General features: G+C 49.5%; 1 protein-coding gene across 1 annotated transcript; it reads right to left on the minus strand.

Annotated features, from left to right (window-relative positions):
• Positions 1 to 3,524: 3,524 nt before the first annotated feature.
• HMX3 (H6 family homeobox 3) lies at positions 3,525 to 4,864 on the minus strand. Its single transcript, XM_085064498.1, has 2 exons — positions 4,477 to 4,864; positions 3,525 to 4,230 (listed from the first exon to the last, which is right to left on the minus strand). The coding sequence occupies exons 1-2, from the start codon at positions 4,790 to 4,792 to the stop codon at positions 3,623 to 3,625; spliced, it is 924 nt and encodes a 307-aa protein (XP_084920624.1). The 5' UTR covers positions 4,793 to 4,864; the 3' UTR covers positions 3,525 to 3,622.
• Between the last annotated feature and the right edge of the window lie 15,136 nt (positions 4,865 to 20,000).

Consider the following 20,000-nt stretch of genomic DNA (forward strand, 5'->3'; position numbering starts at 1 on the left):
TGGTGGCCGGGAAGTTTATATCTCTCCCCCCGCTGTTTGCTATACACAGCAAGCCCCTATTTACTACCAAATAAAAGAAATACATGTGTGTTTCGACCACAAACAGGAGAGCTAGTTCTGTTCAGCCCAGCTCAAAACAGTGGCCGAGAAGAGCCGCGTTATCTCCCGCATTGCAAACAAAGGCAGAGATTTGCCGAGCGGGGTTGCAGCAGTAAACACAAGCGGTCGCGGAGTTGCCAACAGCCGAGAGGATCGAAACAACTTTCTTTGAATCTCACCCATCTCCCCGACAGAGAGTTTTTGTTTCTGTAAAGATGATTTTTTTCCCCCCCCCCACCGCTCAAAGCGATTGCTGTCACTCCATCCCAGAGTGGTGCGGGATCTCCAGAAAGTTTTAGCAGGGCCAAAGGTGCGGGAGGAGGGAATGGGGGTTCCCTTGGCGGCCTGTCCCGCTCCTGTCCCGCTCTTGTCCCGCTCCTGTCCCGCTCCAAGCCGGCGCTCCCCGCCCGGGAGCGGCGCGGCGCAGCGGGGAGAGCCGGGGCTGGCAGAGCTCTCGCTCGATGGCATCTCCCTCGAAGGGAGAAACTAAACCCTTCGCTTTGCTTTTCGCTGGAGCGTTGAGGGATGGGATGGAGTTTGGGGACACTTCTGGAAGGCTTGAGGAAAGCCTGAGCGCCAGGCTCGGCTTGCTGCGGGCGCGGACAGAAAGGAGAATCCCGCTCCGAGCGATGCCTCCCGGCCGGGCTGTGGGGAAACTCCAGCTGGGGGAGAGGGGCGGCTCGGGGGGCAGCGAACCAGGCTCACAGACCCTCAGCCCACGGCCCAACTTCACCGCAAGGTTTCACAGCATCTGCCTGCTGTCGATCCCGCAGTGTGCAAGGGCAGCGGGAAGAAAAAAAAAAAACCAAACAACTGGGATCTGGTGAGTTTCCTTGGGTGTTGTTTTTTTTTTTTTCTCCCCTTAATAAAAAAAAAAAATCCTGCAGACCCCCATCAACCCCACTGGGATCATCGTTGCCCTGGGAAATGCCCCTGACAGTCCCGACCAGCCGCTGCCCGCTGTCCGCACCCGCGCAAAGGCCGCGCTGCCGGCCGGAGCTGCGCTGGTGTCCATCGGCTCCTTCCTCTGCTGGGGAAGGCCCGGGAGGGTCCAGAATCGTTTTCTGAGCGCTGACCAGAAATAAATGAGCTTTTTTTCCTTGCCGTTTGATAACATCGTGCTGCCGCGCTGTAAAATGGAAAGACGTATTTACTATGACAACAATATTTTTAATGGGCTGCAAGCGACTTGTCCCAAAGTTGGTACTGCAAACAGCAAAGGCATCGCTCTGTTTGTAGGCGACACAGCCGGCACCGCATTTTGACCCCGAAACTCTGTTTATTTTTCATTTACGACCCATTGCCAGGGTTTTTATCCCAAACGAAAAGAAAACGCGGGATTATCTTTTCGCAACGCTGAGTTTTATTTTGATTTCTTTGGCCCCAAATCCTGCCCTCGGCGCTATCAACACGTCGATTCGGACCAATCTGCGGGAAGCGGAGAGCGATCCTATCTCCGACTAACCCTGCCGGGGGTATTAACACGCGTGACGGCTCCGGCCGTGGGCAGAGGCTCAGCCCGGGGGGGTTGGACACCCCGCGGCAGCCCCCGGAGGAGGGGGAACAGGGAAGGGAAGGGTAGGGCAGCGCCGGGGGGGCGCAGAGGAAGGGGCGGCCAGAAGTTCAGGGGAAGCCCTGGGGAAGGGGAGGCGGCGCTCCCGTGGGAAGGAACCCCCCCGCCCGCCCCCGGGGTGTCCCCGGAGGCTGCGACCCCTCGCTCGGGGTAACCCGGCTGCCGTGACCCCTCTGCGCGGGGCTGGGAGAAGTCCCCGCCGCTCGCCATCCCTTCCCGGCGGAGGAGGCCTCGGGATGCTCAGGGAGCCCCGGCGGGATCGGCTCCGTGCCCCGGCCTGCAGCCCCAGCAAGGCGGCAGCGCTCACAGACAACCCTAGGATTATTTATTTTCTTGCTTCTATTTTTTAGAATTTGTTGTTGTTTTGTTGTTGTTGTTTATTCATCTTCTTCTCTTCCTTTTTTTTTTTTTCCGCCCGAAACCACACGTTAAAAATGATAAGGAACGGGTTTTATTGATTTTTTTTTCCACCACAACATTAAGTTTATAACAATATAGGCTGTTTTAAAAATAGGACCGATCCCTAACAGAAAGCGAGAGGGCAGAGAGTACAACAGAAAGGGGGAAATAAAATTGAAAATGAAACAAAGAAAAGAAACCAACCAACCCAAACCCTCGGGAAGACAGCAAACAATTGTCAGACAACAGGTGAGCAGACACTAAGACAGAGAGAGACTAGAGGTGTCCACTCCTCACTTGATTTCTGCCTATTAAAATCCACATACTCAATGGACTTTAGAAGAAAACTGTACATCATATCAAATAAATTAAAATTACCCTAAAGTTGATTGTCCTTCACTTAAAGCGCCCAGCTCACCGAATCTCCCTTATTTATTCGTATAAGCCGGGCTGATCTTAATTCCCATGCCCTGCTCCTCTCTTCTCACTTTCCTTCGCTTTTAATTCTTTTTTATTTTATTTTGTACAACATGAAGAAACGCAGATTTACAATGCTAAAAACCCTTTCCTCACCATTCAAATAAAAGCAGTGCTTTAAGAATCGTCGTACAATATTGCACAGTTCAAAAGTACAATAATATTATTAATAATAATTATAATAATAATTAGTATTACAAAAGAAAGCAAAAGGGTACAGAATTCTTTTTTCCCCCCCCAAATACCGAAATAACTTTACAAGGAAAAAAAAAAAAACCCGGAACATCCCGACAACTAGGAAAACAAGAATTACAAACAAGAATTAAAAATGTCTAAATAAATGATAATAAATAAGGGTCACTCAAAGCGTGAGGGTGTATTTAACCGTTCACTTTGAGGCTGTATTTCTTGCTCGTAAAAGTCTCATGGCAGAAACCGAAAGGTACAAAACGTGGGCAAGCAAAGAGGCAAAGGTCTGCTTAAACGAATAGCCGTGGTCGATGAAGTCTGAGTCACGACAGGATCAGGAGCCTGAACAATTATTTGGAGGCAGAAGGAGAGGTCCGAAAGGAACAGAAATTCAGCTTCCCATTAGCGTTTGGCAAATGTCGAGGAGTGGCCTGGGACCATTCATTTTTTTTATTACTATCCTTACTTTCCCCCTTTTTTTCTTTTTTTTTTTCCTGTTTTTTTGTTTTGTTTTGTTTTCTTCTTTCTTTTTTTTTTTTTTTTTACAAAAATAAAACTAAAGCCACAGAGACCATCCCGGTTTTCATCCACGTTTACAAAAGGTGTGACAGCTTCAGGGTTCTCTACAAGTTCCCTCTTTCATCCTCCTCATTTTCGCTTCCCTCCCCCCCATTTTCCTTTTCCATTTTTTTTTTCCTAAATTTTTGTGACTTTCCTCTCACCACCACCCTCCGAGGGGTCCCCCCAGCCCCGCACCCGTGTCCCCGCAGTCCCCCCCGCTCCGCAGACGCCGGCCGGGTGACTCGCCCGAGGGGCTGCAGTACTTACAAGCGGGCGGGTGACTTGCGCGCCTCTCCGCGCCCCTCCGCGCAGCGGCGGCCGGGCTCAGACGGGCCGCAGGAGCGGCACGGAGGTGACCACGGGGTGGGAATAGTAGACGGGGTGAGGGAAGGTGAGCAGGGGCTGCGTGCCGGGGGCTCCGCCGCCCCCCGCGCCCCCCTCCGCGCCCGAGTTCTCGTGGTACAGGATGGGGACGCGGACGATGCGCTGCGCGGCGGCGTGGCTCAGGTTGGCAGCCTCCAGCTCGGCCGCCAGCTGCCGCTTCCACTTGTTGCGGCGGTTCTGGAACCAAATCTTCACCTGGGTCTCTGTCAGGTGCAGCGAGGCGGCCAGGCCGGCGCGCTCCGAGCTGCTCAGGTAGCGCTTCATGTCGAAGGTGGACTCCAGCTGGAAGACCTGCGAGCGGCTGAACACCGTGCGCGTCTTCTTCTTGCGGCACGGCTTCTTCTCCGGGCTCTCCTCCCGCTTCTTCCAGTCCTCCGCGCCTCCCTCCTTCTTCGCCTCCTCCGAGTCGCTCTCCTCCAGGACGATCTCGTCGGGGCTCTTGGAGTCCAGCTCCTTCTGCTCCCCCTCCGCCTTCAGCAGCGGCTCCGGGGAGTCCCGGTCGGTGCCCGAGGCGGGGGACGAGTCCCTCAGCAGGGATTTCTCTGCGGCTGGAGGGGAAGGACGAAGCGGGGCGTGAAGGGGACAGATAAGGGACGCAAAGTGATACCTTCACCACCCAGGCCCCGCGTCCCGTCAGTGGGAACGGGACGAGCCGGCCGGACCCCCGCGTCGCCCCGCGGCCAGCTTCAACCCCCGCACCGCCGCCCCCCGGGTCCCCGCGGCCGCCGCCCCGCCGGGCAGGGAGGGAGGGAAGGAAGGAAGGAGGCAATGATGAAAGTTTCGGGGAGCAGTACCTTCCGTGCGGGGCAGGTGGGCTCCGGCCGGCGTCAGGGCGTAGGGGTACCACCAGGTCTGGGCGCGCTCCAGGCAGTGGGCGCTCAGGGCGAAGCGCGGCGCCGGGATCTCGAAGCGGGGGAAGGCGAGGTCGCCCACCTGCGAGAGGGCGAAGCCGGCGCCGTCCACCGCCGCCTTGCCCGAGGGGGCGAACAGCGCCCGCGGCTGCTTGGGGGGCGCCTTGGGGGGGCCGCCGTTGAGCAGGTTCTTGATGTAGAAGGACTCCTTGGGGGGCGGCGGAGGGGCGCTGGGTGGCTCCTGCCCTGTCTCCGGCATCCTCCGCTGCCCGCCCGGCTCCTGGCCGCCGCTGGCCCCGCAGCCCGCGCCCGGCGCGCAGGTAGCGGCTCCCGGCGGCGCGGGGGACAGGCGCGGAGGGGCGGCGTGGGAGCGCGGCGGCGGGGCCGGCCGGGGGCCCCTCGCATGGGGGGGCGGCAGGGCGGGGGGCCGGGGGGACCCGCGCAGCCCGCGGCACCGGGGGGCTGCTGCGGGCAGGCGGAGAGCCGGGGTCGTCGCTGCCGCCGCCGCCGCCTCCCGCCGCCGCTGCTGCTGCGTCAACCTGGCGCCGGATGCTAATGATGAAATCAAAATGTCATCCCCGTTCCGCGCGGGCAGCACGCGGCGATTGGGCACGCACAAAGGCGAATGGGATCAGGCGGGAGGCGGCGGGAGGAGAGGGCTCCGAGCAGCCCCTGCCCGCAGCCGCCGCGGCCCCGGCCCCCCCTCCCGACGCGCCGCCGTGCCCGGAGGCGGCGACCGCCCGCCCGTTCGCGGCGTTTAGAGAGTCCAATTAGGCGGCGAGCGGGGCCGGGCCGGCGGCACAAAGGGACCGGCTCGGCGGAGCGCGGCGGGAGCGGCGGCAGGCGAATGGCACGGGCCGCGCCGCTCCTGCCTCAAAACCGCCCCCGCCCCGCCGCGCCGCCCCCCGCGCCCCCGCCCCGCGCCGCCGGGAACAAAAGCCGCCCGCGGCCGAGGGGGGGAGCGGGCCGGGCCGGGCCCCGTCGGGATATCGGGCACCGGGACACCCTCTCGCCGCGCTCCGCCGCGGGGCAGAAACGACTTAGCGGAACGGCTGCGGTTCGGGGGCTGCGAGGCGGCGGGAGGGATCTCCCCCGACGGTGCTCTCCGCGCCTCGGGCAGCCCCGCCGCGCCCTCGGGCCCCGGCCGTGCAGGAGCGGGGCGGCGGGACACGTCGAGCCCGCGGCGGAGGGGCGACAATGGGCGCGACCCGGGCCCGCCGCTCTTGGGATCAGGGCACAAGGCGTTCCTGGAGCTCGTTCCTGCCCTGCTCCCGGGGCTCAGGCTCGGGGCGCTCCCGGGGTTCGGTCACGGAGCGCTCCCGGGATCCATCCCTGCCGCTCTCGGGCTCCGGGCACGGTGCTTCCAGGATCCATCCCTGCCGCTTTCGGTGTTCAGGCACGGGGTGCTCCCGAGAGCCATCCTTGCCCCACTCTCTGATCTATCCCCTCCGCTCCCGGGATCCATCTCCGCCGTTCCCGGGATCAATCCCTGCCTCGTTCCCAGATCCATTCCCGCCGTTCCCAGGTTCATCTCTACCCCATTGCTGGGCTCCATCCCTGCCCCGTTCCCAGATCCATCCCTGCCCCATTCCCGGGATCCATCCCTGCCCCATTCCGAGATCTACTCCTGCCCCATTCCCGGGATCCATTCCTTCCCCATTCCCGGAGTCCATCCCTGCCCCGTTCCCGGGATCCATCCCTGCCCCGTTCCCGGATCCATCCCTGCCCCGTTCCCGGATCCATCCCTGCCCCGTTCCCGGATCCATCCCTGCCCCATTCCCGGATCCATCCCTGCCCCGTTCCAGGATCCATCCCTGCCCCATTCCCAGATCCATCCCTGCCCCATTCCCAGATCCATTCCTGCCCCGTTCCCGGATCCATCCCTGCCCCGTTCCCGGGATCCATCCCCGCCGCTCCCGGGGTCCGGGCAGAGGGCGCCCCCTGCCGGGCCGTGGGAGCGCCCCGCGTTCCGGTTCGGACGGGCCCGGAGCATCCCCGCGCTGCCCGCACATCCCGGGACACCGGGGAACGGCGGCTCCGGGCCCTGCGAGCCGCGACGCGAGCTCCGTTAGGGTGGGAATACCGCGTACTGCCCGTCGGGACCCGCTGCGGCCGCGGCAGTGCGGAGGGCAGGTGTGGCTCAGGTTTGGGAAGGAAGGAAGGAAGGAAGGAAGGAAGGAAGGAAGGAAGGAAGGAAGGAAGGAAGGAAGGAAGGAAGGAAGGAAGGAATGAAGGAAGGAAGGAAGGAAGGAAGGAAGGAAGGAAGGAAGGAAGGAAGGGAGGAAGGAAGGAAGGAAGGAAGGAAGGAAGGAAGGAAGGAAGGAAGGAAGGAAGGAAGGAAGGAAGGAAGGAAGGAAGGAAGGAAGGAAGGAAGGAAGGAAGGAAGGAAATGCCAGTCACTCAATTTTGCTGTTCTCCTAAACATTTGAAATATACTTGAGCATGCACTTCAAAAATCTGCCCTGGCACTTGCAGAGCTCTGGACTCGGTGTGTTCACATGTGCATAAAGGGCAACGATCTCTGCATTTAAACACTTTAATGCCCTGATCAAATCTACCTGATTTTTCCTGCTATTTCGTTTTGAAGACACCCACTTGGCAATTTGAAGCAAATGATCTTTTATGTGAATCCAACTCCCCAGGAGTTTTGCCTCCCCCCGAACACTTGGGGTTATAAATGGAGGAAAAAATTATAGAGAGCCAGTCACGTAACATTTTTGGCTGCAACAGACGTGGTATTTCATGTACCTTCCAGACATCTTGGGGATGGGATCTCAGCAACTAATAATTTGCAGAAATATTCTGTTATTAACAACTGTTTCTTGTTCATGCTCTTGTTAACAACTTAAAGCACCTGGCAAAGTAAAGGTCACCAGGAATTTTTCAAATATATGCTGTTTCTCTGGGAATATCCCTCAACTCCGGGGTAAAATGGACAGAGGAAAAAACCCAGACAGATAGAAAATAGTTTTAATTCAGAAAACAACCAATTGCCACCTAACTCAGGCTCCTGCCTGAGACCTGGGAAAAAGCTCTGTGTTATATGTTTGCAGCTCTTACAAGAAGAGCCAAGAGTGAGCAGTTCTTACAGAAGAGCCCAGTGCATTTCTCCAACTCAGTGAAGATTTTATTTAGATATGAGTCACCAAAATGATTCTGTACTGAAACTCCCACCTTTTTCCATCCATCTTTCACTGCTTTGGTAATTATGAGGTCCTAATCCCTTTGGAGTCCCTCAGGGCAAACAACTCACTGTAGAAAGCCAAGCAAGGACAAAAAAATCAAACCAGCCTCTGGAAATGTTAAAAGAAATCCCCACTTTGCAATTCTTTACTACGAAACAAACAAACAAACAAAACCTTGCAGTGTTTAAAAAGAGCCTGTCTCTGTCTCTGTCATTTAAGGTCCATAGATCTCTCACTTGGTTATGCATTTTATTTATTCTCCCTCCCCAGCAATATCTGGATGTTAAAGACTGGTATTGACCATTTCCCCCCTTGCCCACTGGTGATGGAGCTGAGTGGATTTTGCTGCAGTCTTTATTTCTGTTTCTAGACTTTCATTCGTACCGTTCCATTGCAAACAGATAATTATTATTTCATTAGTGTTGCAATTCAGAATTAATTGGCTAATTTACACATGGATCAATTGTATAAATGTGATGTTTGTGATAGGTGCTTGATATGATTTAAAGTAATTGTTTATTTTCGGGTTTTGGCTGTATTGTATTGCAAAGTGATTTATCTCCTTATTTATCCTGTCTCAGCACTGCCTCTTCTTTTTCATTACTTTTTTAAAGAGCTGCACTCTCGCTAGGCTGGAGCTGTGTGCTGTGATTCTGTGGTGCCCCACTGCTACGAGCTCCAAAAAGCTCTGCCTTGCCGCCTGCTGACGAGGATGTGCAGAGCACAGCAGCCCTGTTTTCCTGGCAGGAATTGCCCACTGCAGCCTGTATTTCACCCAGGTTCTTGTCTCATCTTTATCTACCACCCCTGAGCGTCCCCACTGTAACCACAGGTGAAAAACTTTAAGTCACCTTGGGTTCAGCTTTCTCTTTTCCATCCTGAGGAAAGGGCAGTGTTTAGGTTCCTCACTCCTTTGTTTGTCCAGGTGGGAGCTCTCCTGAGGAAGTTTTCAGCATCTGGGCTTCCAGATTTTGTAGGGAAAACAGAATTCCCCCAAGACACTGCTTTATTCCATGGCTAACACTAAACACACTTCCACAGGAAAATGCTGAGGCTCCTCCTTGCTTCAGGGTTTAGATGTCCAGAGGGGGAAGAAAGAAGGGATGAGAAGATGTCTCACAGCTTGCCCCACACAGAAACACTCCTTTCCCAGGCATTCAAAATGAATCCTTCCACCATCAGATTTTAGAGCTCCTGTTATGCTGCCCGGGCATATAAACACAGTTTTGTGGCTGCCAAAGATTAACTGCTGCAGAGTCTGAGCCATTCTCAATGTCTCTCCCCTTCCTATTTCAAATATTTTCATATTATCAGGGCCTTCTTAAATCTGAATTGTTCAGAAACATGGCATTTCTCTATCAGCCTTTCAAGTGCTTCTTCTGAAATGCATGGCTGGAAACAAACAGAGGTTACCCAGAAAAGGGATGCTGCTTTCTCATCAAAAGGAATGTCTCTTGTGGGATGTATTTGATAAGGATGTTTTATTCAAGACTGGAAAAACTACAAGGGAGTTATGCTTCGAAGCCTGTCTCAGGTTTCCCCAGGCTGAGTGGATCAGGGTGTATGAGATGTGTGTGGGTTGAGAGGTATTTTGGAACAGTTAAAGTTGTTCCCTTATTATGCCTTACAATGGCATTTTTGTACCTTTAAATGGAAGGCTTTGTTAGTCTCTGTTTTCCAGTGGCTTCCTGGCAAGCTGAGAGTCTTCCCTGACAAATATTAGAATCTCATAGCTCTTCCAGAAAGCAGGTTGTTCAATTTGTGAGACTTTTATTTCTGAGGCTCATCACAGTCCCATGTCTGATTCACAGACATATCATTTTTATCAGGAAAGGGGAAAAACTTCTAGATTGTGATGTGTTTGTGAAACAAGTGCTGCTGCAAATTCTGTGAAATTTGGAATTAATCCATGGGAATAGAAATGATGTGCAGATGAGGTGATCTAAGCACAGTCTTTGTCTCATATAGCTCTACACACGTCCTCTATAGAATGTGATGAGATGCTCTGATGTCATCACAAACTCATGCAACATCTCCTTTTCTTTTGTTGTTTCAACTTCCCTACCAGTCTGATTTCTAGAAGGTTTAATCATCCTGGTATTAGTCATGTGTGCACAATTTATCACTTCCCCAAGTGAACTGCCGAATGGAGGTCAGCTAAATACGCTGCAGGAAATCCTTTGTGAAAAGTGTTGCTGGAGGATTTGAAGGCAGAGCATGTGCTGTTCTTTAACATCTTATCCACACATAAACTTCGGCTCATCTTTCAAAAGATGTCAGGACAGAGACACCCAAAGAAAAATTAATAGATGGCGGCTTTGCAGCTTCTATATCTGAAGAGCAGGGATTTTATAGCCAGTTGTAAACTCTGAAGTATCATGTAAAAAAATAAAAACACCCAAAAATCAAAACCAGAGCTATGTAAACATCAGGACTGGTGAAATCCAAAATAAGCAGATCTCTTCATGACCATAAATAGATTATTTATTAAAACCCTCAAAAAATCCTGTCACCACACCTGAGAAATGCTGAGTATTTCCATCTCCTGCTAAAATAGAGAATTGCTGCGAAGCCCTATGGTGAATGTGGCTAGAAAAGAGTTGTCCTAACTCACACCCAGTTCAGGTTTCAGATCCAAACTGTCCATCTGCAGAGAGCTCAACAGAGAGCAGAGCAGATCCAATGTTTGTGTGCAGGGCAGCTGGGTAATGTGCAGTTTTAGGAGTTCTTAAATAATCATTGATTTCAAAAGTGTTACAGCCCATTGACTCAAAAATCAGCTGCTTATAAAGACTCTCGTGCTCATATCACAGATCCTTGGCAATTGCACAAGAGTTCTGCTGGATGGACACACTGATCATGAGCTGTATTTTGAATTCCATGGACAGTTCCTGACATCACCCTAATTTCCCCAAGAACATTTGCTGTAGCCATCATGACAGTCTGGGCCAGCTTGTTCTGAGTCAGCAGATCCCCAAAATAGCTCGTGGTTTTGCAAAATAAATGAGTGATGGGGTCATTTTGGGCTTCCACAAGAGCTGCTTTGTCAAAACCTCAGTGTGCTTTGCACTTATTAATGGCTCTGCCTCTCCTGCCAGTCCCCAGGGAAGGCTGCTCCTCAGGGAAGCTCAGTGTTTCAGGAATCCCAGGAAGCCAAAGTGATGCACAAACCACAGGAGGCTCCTTCTCCCTTTTTTGGCTGGAGCATCTCCTGGACCTCTTGTCTCCAGGTATGCAGGAAATCTTGTCTTTAGATATTCACATACTCACCTTGCTCCCATGGTACACAGACTCTGTTCTGTCAGTTCTACAAAGCAAAACTGAAAAAAGAACATTTTTGAGCTTCTTTCTGCACAACATTCTTTACATTCCAGGGAAAATTTTATCCTAGACAATAAAGTTGCTTATTTGCCTATATATTTATATAAGTGCACAAATCCACATTATAAAAACAAAGTATCAGAGGCCAAGAAATGACTGCACATTTTTCAAATCATCCTTCTTTGACCCACAGCTTTACATTTAAGTTTTTCTTTGTTTGTTGTTGGTTTTGGTTTGTTTTTTTTTACATTGCTGGTTTTTTTTTTTTTACATTGCTTGTTTTTGTTGGGTTTTTTTTTGGTTTTTTTTTCACCACTGAAGAATTGGAGATCTATCAGAAAGACAAGCATTATACAGAAAATATCCTTAATGCATTTTGGTTAAACATTAGCAGTACACACCAGGAATTCATCAGCAGTAAGCTTGATGGATGCAATGCTGGTGGAGAGCAGTAGAAGGATTAAATGCAGGTTGGGCAAATCTTCTGATACTCAGCTTCATCACCATCACAGCCAACAATTACACTTTTTTTTTGGACAAAAGAAGATTCCCTTTGGGGAATCCAACCAGTCCAAAGTGGTGGCTTGAAACTCCTTCCTCATGCAGAGAGATGAAAAGCAGCCGTGAAACACTAACAAAGCACAACCAAGGGTGACGTTTTCACATCATCTTGCATTAAGAGATTTTTTGGTTTTTCATTAAGGATCCGTAAATAATATCAGGAAAAAATTATTAAAAGGGACTGTGTGCAGTTGAACACCTTGTTCAAGGACAAATAATAATAAAATATTATGCCTGACAGAAAGTGGAACCATTTCAGCTGGGTATATGCATGAAATGCAATGGATTTAAATACTGCTGGGTATTTACAGAGCAATAGAATTGTCAAAGTAAGGATTTTATCATAGAAATGACAATTAGCTGTTTGTCCTCAACAGCCTGGTGTGTATTCTTGCCATGTGTTGTCAATTCCAGAGTGTGAAATTTAAGTTACTCATGCAATGCTGCCATGAAAAAAATCCAGCTAACCAAACCCAGCCAGATCACTGCTGCTCCAAATATTCCAGTCAGGAAAATCCTGCACATTACACATCAGGAGAAGTTTGCTATCTATTGCTGTGCTTGAGAGCTGCAGTGGAGTAAAGAATAGAGGAAATGCTAAAAGACTCGAGGGCAAACATGTGAATGACACGTTTGTTTGTTTGTTTGTTTGTTGGCAGCAAGAGCTGCTCCCAGGGAGAGGATGAGGCTCTCTCTCTCCATTTAGAGATCCTGATTTGATTCTGTTCCACCCACCACGCTTGTGAAGCACTGGAGCTGATCAGGGATCGCAGAGCACTGATCAGAATTCCCAGATGTCCTTGAAAACGCCCTTCACCTTCACAATCAGGCTCTGAAATGATAATATATTGATCGGAATGCTTGGCAGCAGCGTGACACACACACGGGGTTATTGATAAGCAGCTCTGATATTTCCAGGTGACAACCAAGGCTGGGGGAGACGATTAAACACAAATGCAAATTCCTGCCACGAGAACCTTCAGGAATTCAGCCACCAGAATCTTCAGCCGGGAAATCTGGGCTCTGTGTGATATTGCTCCCCAAAAGATTTCTTCTTTTTGTTTGGGAACAGATTTCCACCTGGCTCGGCGGTTAATAATTTATTATATTGTTACACTGATACTAATAAATACAAACCCAGCAGTGGATAGATGGACCACTGGATGCCACCCCGCTTATCCGGGAGGCGCGGCAGCTTTTCAGCACCACGGCCAGCGCCGGGAGCATCTTCCCGGCGGATCCCATTCCGCTCCCGCGGCTCCCAACATCCCGGGGTAACGCTGCCCTGAGCAGGATGAAGGGCCAGAGCTCCTGTGTGCTCTTGGGGAGGTGTGAGAGAGAAAGAGGGGACTTAATGGTTGTGTTCTAAAGGCGAAAATAGAAGAATTTGTGTTTACTGCTATTGGAAAAGCTCCAAACAACAAAATAATTAACTGTATCGAAATCCTGAGATTACAAGTTAAATCCAGGACCCTTTGTTTACTGTGCCCTGATTCTTCTCGGGCAAATTCTAGAGAATTACATGTCGGGTTATTTTAATTTCAAAGCATTTCATAGGAAGACGTGGGAATTGCTTCCCTTTCCAACAGCGTTGATGCATTGCCCTGTTTATTCCCCAGCTGGAATTTTTTGTACTTCTCGGGGATATATCAAAGTTTATGCAGTCAGTGTAACTCGGAGGAGATGGAAAAGACATTGACAATATTAATTGTTTCATAAATAGCATCAGATAGGATATGCCTTTTATACCCTTGGTTTAAACCCTGTTAGTGAAAAACCAATACCCTGCCATTTGTTTATACTTTTCTTGGCGTACAAGGCAGATATATTAGAGAGAATGAAGCCAATAAAAGGTTACAGGCAGCCTTTTCCACTCTCAACTTTCAGGCATAGCCCCTTTTTCAAAAGAAAACTGTCTTTTATTTTGGAACATTATAACCATTCCGCCTGTCTGTAAAAACGTATGAAGAACCAGAAATTACAAAGGACCAAATAGAAAGGACCCTTTGCTTTTAGGTGGGCACTTCTTCACTCGAGCAATTCCACAGGCTCCACCATGAGCTATTCCATGCCTCCACAAGTCCCTGCAGAGGCAGAGGGATGAAGGGCTCCACCAGCCAGCCCAGCAGTGTGAGGAGCTCTGAGGCAAAGCTGCCAGGGAGAAAAAGGCTCAGCATTAAAAAAAAAAAACCTTTTTTCTTCAGTGTTCTTATTTGGATCCAAGAAGTAGCAGTGGAAGAAGTCTTGAGGGTGGAAAGAGGAGCTGCAACTAATCCCGAAGGCAGCACATGACTGATCATTTCAGACAAGGAAAACACTCTGCAAATTAATTACTGGAGGTCTTGTGAAAGTTTTTAATCCAAATGATGGTAAAAGAGACTCCTGAAAAACCATTAGCACTGCAAGAATTTTACTCTTTGCAGTCCTTTTATTTCCTTTATTCAACATTTTATTCCGTGCAGGAAGGTGCAAGGAAGTAGATTATGGTGGGTTTGCCCTATAGGGCGTGGTGGGTTTGATTCTGCTTTAATTTTAAAAAATATTTTCATCATATTCTGTGCAGGGTCACATACAAGAGAAATACAAACCTTGCATATCTTTTAAACAAGAGTTTCAATGCTGTTGCTCTGCTATATTAATGTTAAAATGTTGGGAAGATATGCATCCTGGCAGCAACTAACTGAGGGCTGGAACATTGGAAATCAAGAGAAGAAAGAAGGAAGTAAATTCGATTTGGTATTCTTGGAAATTTCATGGAAGTTCACAAATATGTGCTGTGCATGTTTTTTTCACAGCATGAAATGGCTCTGCTGCAGTTTTGAGTCACTTCTGCAGGATTCCAAAAGCAGCAGTGATCCTTAAGGATAGGCACTCCCTGGGTTTGCCCTTGATCTGTGCACAAGGAATGAAAAGCTTGATGCCCTGGTTTCCAAAGCAGCTCTGCATGGATCATCTCCTGCAACTTCAGGAAATTTCTGTGCAGATACAAAGGTCAGGCCCTGTGGCAAAGGCATAAAATCCATTATCACAGGGAACACCAAGGCATGGTCCTTTCTCCATTTCAGCTGCAGAGGGAAGGAGACTTTGCTCAGCAGCCACATTCATTCCAGACCTTTTTGTTGCTTGGACTACAGTAAATCAGGAGGATCTGACTTCTTCAGCATCTCCCACGACCAGAAGATTTTAAAGGATGTGTTCCAGAAAAGTAGAAACTTGCTGAAAAACAGGGGAAGGAAAGCCATAGCCAGAGGCACCTGTGGAGACACTAAGTGACAAAGCCAGGCAGAGATCAGACTTTTTATTTTCCTCCCAGGCAGAGCCTCTGCACAGCCAGACTGGAAATACCTGGAGAGGACTGTCAGGTACACAAGTGAAGAAAGCAGTCAGAGTGAAGAAAGCAGTAAGAATGACAAAAGCAGGAAGAATAAATGCTGACTGGAAGGTGCTCCCACTTTTTGCCAACAGCTTATAGTAGCTCAGAACTGTGAAGTACGTGATGTTGTATTTGGGACAAGATGAGAAAAGACCACTTTGAGCAGAGTCCTCCACCCTAAATCCTCCTGTGGTCTGCAGGAGCCAGGACAGAGGGGAGAGCACTTGGGTTACCCAATAAAAAGTACATTTTAAAGAGGCAAGTTTCACCCCTTTTCCAGCACAACCTTTTCCAGCTGTTTCGGAAGGACAACAGAGACAAAACCAGAGAATTCTTCTTTAGTGAAAAAGCAAATGTGACAACTGGCGGTCTCTGTGTGAAGTCTTTATTTTAGTCACATTAATCTCACCATTAGACCCAAATCTCATTGTTAGAGAGCACAGTGCACCCCACCCATGGCATCGAGGCTGACCCAGCAACACCCTTATGGCACATCTGGTCACATCTGTTGAGCTGACCAGCAGCACCACAACCAAATCCCATTTCCAGCAACACACATGCTTTGCCTTGCTCCTCAACCTGCCAGTTCTAATGACTTGCAATTAAATAAAAGCCTTCCTCATGCTCTGGGTCTCCCTGCCCATCCTCCCTGCGAGGCTGAGGCTTTAATTTCCCCCTTCCCACAGCAGCAGACTCCTGGGGCAGGCAGCAGGATTATGGCTCATCACCTACTGGGGGAAGTAATGATGATCCAAAAAGCAAACGGAGGTGGGCAGTGAAGGAGAAATCACTTATGCAAATAGAAATATTTTCAATAATGATCAACAGCATGAGAAAGAATATAGGGGGAAATTACATTAGGCAGAGGAGCTTCATTTTTAAAATGTTCCCTAAGTGCTAGAAATCTTCCCATCTTCATTTTTCCCTTTAAACTCTGTCATTTGTACAGCCTATTAACCTTTAACTTTATGACTATCCTAACGTGAAATACTGGCAGCATTTAAGTCTGAGAATACTAGAGACCTACCTTCCTGGTTGGCAACAGAGGTGAAGCACTTTCTTTTAAATCAGTCATTTTTAATACCAGTCATATACACACAGCATCACAGACACTATTTTTAGATTCACGTGCTGGTGTTACTTATAATAAATGCTCTACAGACCCCAGTTATCTTTCCTCAGAGATCTCACTGAGTTCTTCTTGTCTGTCCTTAGTTTGTCTCCCTAATTGTAGTCTTCAATTCTGCTCAAAAGCAGAGGAGAAAATTAAATTAAACCACTTCCTTCAAACTCCCTCTTTCCCGCTCTTAAAAAAGACAATATAAAATTAATTATTTGTGTTTACAGGAGCTGCTGAGGTGTCGAGCTGAGGCCAGGACTTCATTGAGTGAAGCCCTGAACCACTTTTGTTCCAGGGATTTGTGCCCTGCAGACCTGGCACGGGTGGGTGAGGAAGGGTGATTGAGTGACTTCCAAAAGGTGGGAAGACAAAGTGGCTCATGGGGGTGCTGAGTGCTGAGGATTCATCGATTCCACCTGCAGCAGGGGATGGAGGAGCTTCAGCACCGAGCTGGGGAGGTTTTAATTGTTACCATTAGTTCAAACCACAGCAGTGACAAGGAGCTGCTCAGACCTGAGGACAGGAACTTGTTTGGAGCTAAATCTCTGTGATTAAACAGCAGCCAGGGATGAGGGGGATGATTTTCTGGGAATCTGCTGGGTCTCCTCTCTGCCTGTGAGTGCATTCCTTGAGGGCTGGACACTGTCCTACCGTGGGGCATTGCTGTGGCCTGGGAGAGCTTCCAAAAAGAACTTCCAGTTGGAAAGAACAGCCAAAGCTGTTACACTGATGGCTGAGAAAACATTGCCTCAGAGCTGAACCGCCAGAATTTATTGACACAAAGCCTTTTCCTTTTCCCTTGCTCTTTCAGACTCGGCAAACCTTCGAGAAGCTCAGCAGGGAGTCCTGAAGCAGCACTTAAAAAGCAGTTTTCCAGGCAGGAGCCTGTGCCTCTCTCCTTAATCAGAAAATATCCAACCCCAAGGAGCAAGACAGGGATGGCAGCAGCCTCCCTGCTCAGCCCTTCCCCAACCCCTCAGGGTGGGCAGGAGGAAGCCCAGGGCTGGACAAATGTCCCTCTCTGTCACCTCCAAGGCTCAGTGCTCCCTTCCTGAGTGGAGGACATGAACAGGGTGCTCTGAGCAGGGCTGGTGCTGGTGTGTTTCAGCTGTGACAAAGCTTTGAACCAGATTTTACTTTGATGTAAACTCTCTTTTGAGCTTTCACTCTCAAAAAATTTTCCGCCCTCAGAATTGCTGTCCTGAGCCTGAAATAGGTTTGGCTTCTTCCCCTCCCTCTCCCTGAAACTGCAGACTCACTTTGGGGTAGAAATGATCAACCACCAGCCCAGGCTGAGCCCCACCAGGGGCTCTGGAAGGATTTTTGGTTATGGAGCAAATCCAACCAAGGAAAATAAATATGTGGGACAGCTACAGATTGAGCAAGGCTTGGTCAAAAGAGGAAATGCAGAGCTAAGCTTGCTCTTGTACCCTTACAGTGCTCCAACCTCTCCTTTCTGCTCATAAATGTGGATTTTTTCAGTGGCAGAGGAAGCAGACAAAATTTAAGTTTATGTTGGTATCTAGATTTTCCAGCAGACTCTGCCCAAAGCATTTGTGAAATGGAGTTCAGCACACAGCAGGCACAGGGGTTTGCTCAGGTGACAGCTCAGGTCCTGCAGGGACAGCTGGCTTGTGCCACCACACCCAGCAATGCCAGCACACCCACATCACCTCCTGCTCTCACTGACCAAGGAAAATCCCCCAAACTTCAGCAGGATCCAGCCACCTGACGGTGGAGCTGCTTTTCTACACTCCAGCTGGGTTTTTAGAAGCACGTTTAGCTTAGGCGCGCTCTTGGGCCCTATTGATTTTAATGCAACAATCATATGTTTAAAACTTAGCATGTGTTTAATTGCTGCAGAATAACAGCAGCAGGATCTGCTGCTCACACGCCCTGCTGACCCAGTGCTGGGAGAGAAATGTGGCATCAGCCTCACAGCGAGATGGCATTTGTTCCAAACCTGAAATCAGATGACCCCAGATTCTTCTTTTTGTTTTGGAATTAAATATATTTTCCTAAAAGGAATGTAACTACAAATGAATCCGGAAGGGAAACTATGTAAAGCTTCTTTTTCATTTAGCTGCCACTCCTCAGGTATTTCATTTTTGGCATTTTCCTAAAGTTTTCACCTCTCCAAGTCTTGTTTTATGGTTAGTATAAGGCCAGCCTGAAAGATAATATATTGTGACTGTTATATTATTTATTTCAAAGCCAAGTTATTGATTATTGCACGCTGAAAATGACAAATGGCATCAGAGAAAGGCACGGTCAGCGAGTTCTATTAAAGAAATGATAGTATTGCTCATGGATTGTTAAAAGGTTCAGTTTAGATACTTTATAGGTTTATATCCATCACTATTTAATGACCAAATGATGAAAAATATGAGTCACAGGGACAATTTCTTTCTGTCGCAGTTTTAGGTTTAAGCAGTTAGCGAAATAAGAGAAATTTTTGTGCTGAGGGTTTATGCATCCAGACCTTGTAATCTAGGACTGAGCTTGATTATTTTAAAGGCAATGATTTAATACAGGTGACCATCGTGCACCTGGAGCTCACTGGGGTGGATCAAACCCTTCCTGTGCAGTGCTGGTGCAGAAATGCTGGGGTGGGATGGAGCCAGGGAGGCAGGAGGAGCAGTGGGGATCCATTGCCCTACACTCCCCACCAAGGACCCCCAGAGCTGCCTTCAGGGTCCAGTCCCAGGCCAAGGCACAGGGAAATGGTCATTTTCCCAGCATGATCCCCCCAGGCAGGGCAGAGGAGTTCAGGGATGGATCACCCTGGAGGAACAAACAGATATTAGTGAATAGGAGCCAATCCCACCCCAGGGCAGGCCTGATGTCCCTGGTGCCCCTGATGTTCTCCATTCCCCTTCCTAAAGGGAGCCAGAGCAGGATTTGCCCTGTTTTCCCCACATTTAACCCCATGAGCTCAAGCTGGAAGCCCAGCAAGCATTACTTTTTTGTTTGCCACAGGTATGAAAGCCTCTCTTTTCACTCGTATTCTCTTCGAGCCATCTGCTCGGAACACTTTCAAAATGATGGCAATTAGGGATAAGAGCTAATAACACTCCAACCTGCACGCTGGGAAATGCCATTTAATCACTGTTGGCTTGACTGGCAAATAAGGAGCAGCCTCGGACTGGACCAGGGTGATAAAGCTCCCATGCAGGCTCAAATGAAGAGCCCAGCTGCAGTGTTTGCCACCGTGAATTGTAGCTGCAAGACCTGGAATCTGGCCTAAAGAGCTGATATAAATCCAGCAAGATAAATCTTTCCCTACTGCCTGTGGTTTCACACTGCCTTAACTCAACTCTTTTACCTAATCTCTGACCTTCCTTTGTAATTTTTCATGTTTCCCAGGTAAAACTCAGGGTGCTCATTAGCGGGAGGCTGAGCCAGGGGCACTGGGGATTTCTGGCTTTTTCCTGAGGGAGATGAACTGGGCTGTGCCAGGGTGTGCTGGTGGGAAACCTTTGGCAGTGCTCTGCACTTAATTTCCCAGTGGCAGCAGCATCACTCTATTTCCTTCTCCTGCATCCTGCGACACAAACAAGAGCCGTGAAATCACCCAGGAAGCAGGAGGAGGATGGAAGGTGCTCTCCCAGCAACAGCTGCAGGGAAGATTCCCAGCTCCAGAGTCAGGAGGATTGGCCTCAAGCCCTAGAAGGTGCAGCAGGGCATGATCCTAGTGCAATAACCAATCTCAAAATGACCATCCAGGTACATGTCTCTAAATCAAAAGACGCCAACCACAGAGAAGGAATGGTATGTTTAATTCCAACCCAAATCTCCTCCTCAGCTGACAGTCCTTCCTACCAGGTTTGATCTTATAGCAAATATTTTCAACTGATCTAACTTTCAAACCCAGGAATTAATAAGAGAAATGGTGACTTGAGTGAAG

The sequence above is a fragment of the Lichenostomus cassidix genome, chromosome 6 (genome assembly GCF_008360975.1).
Source record: "Lichenostomus cassidix isolate B80296 chromosome 6, HeHo_3.0, whole genome shotgun sequence".
NCBI lineage: Eukaryota > Metazoa > Chordata > Aves > Passeriformes > Meliphagidae > Lichenostomus > Lichenostomus cassidix.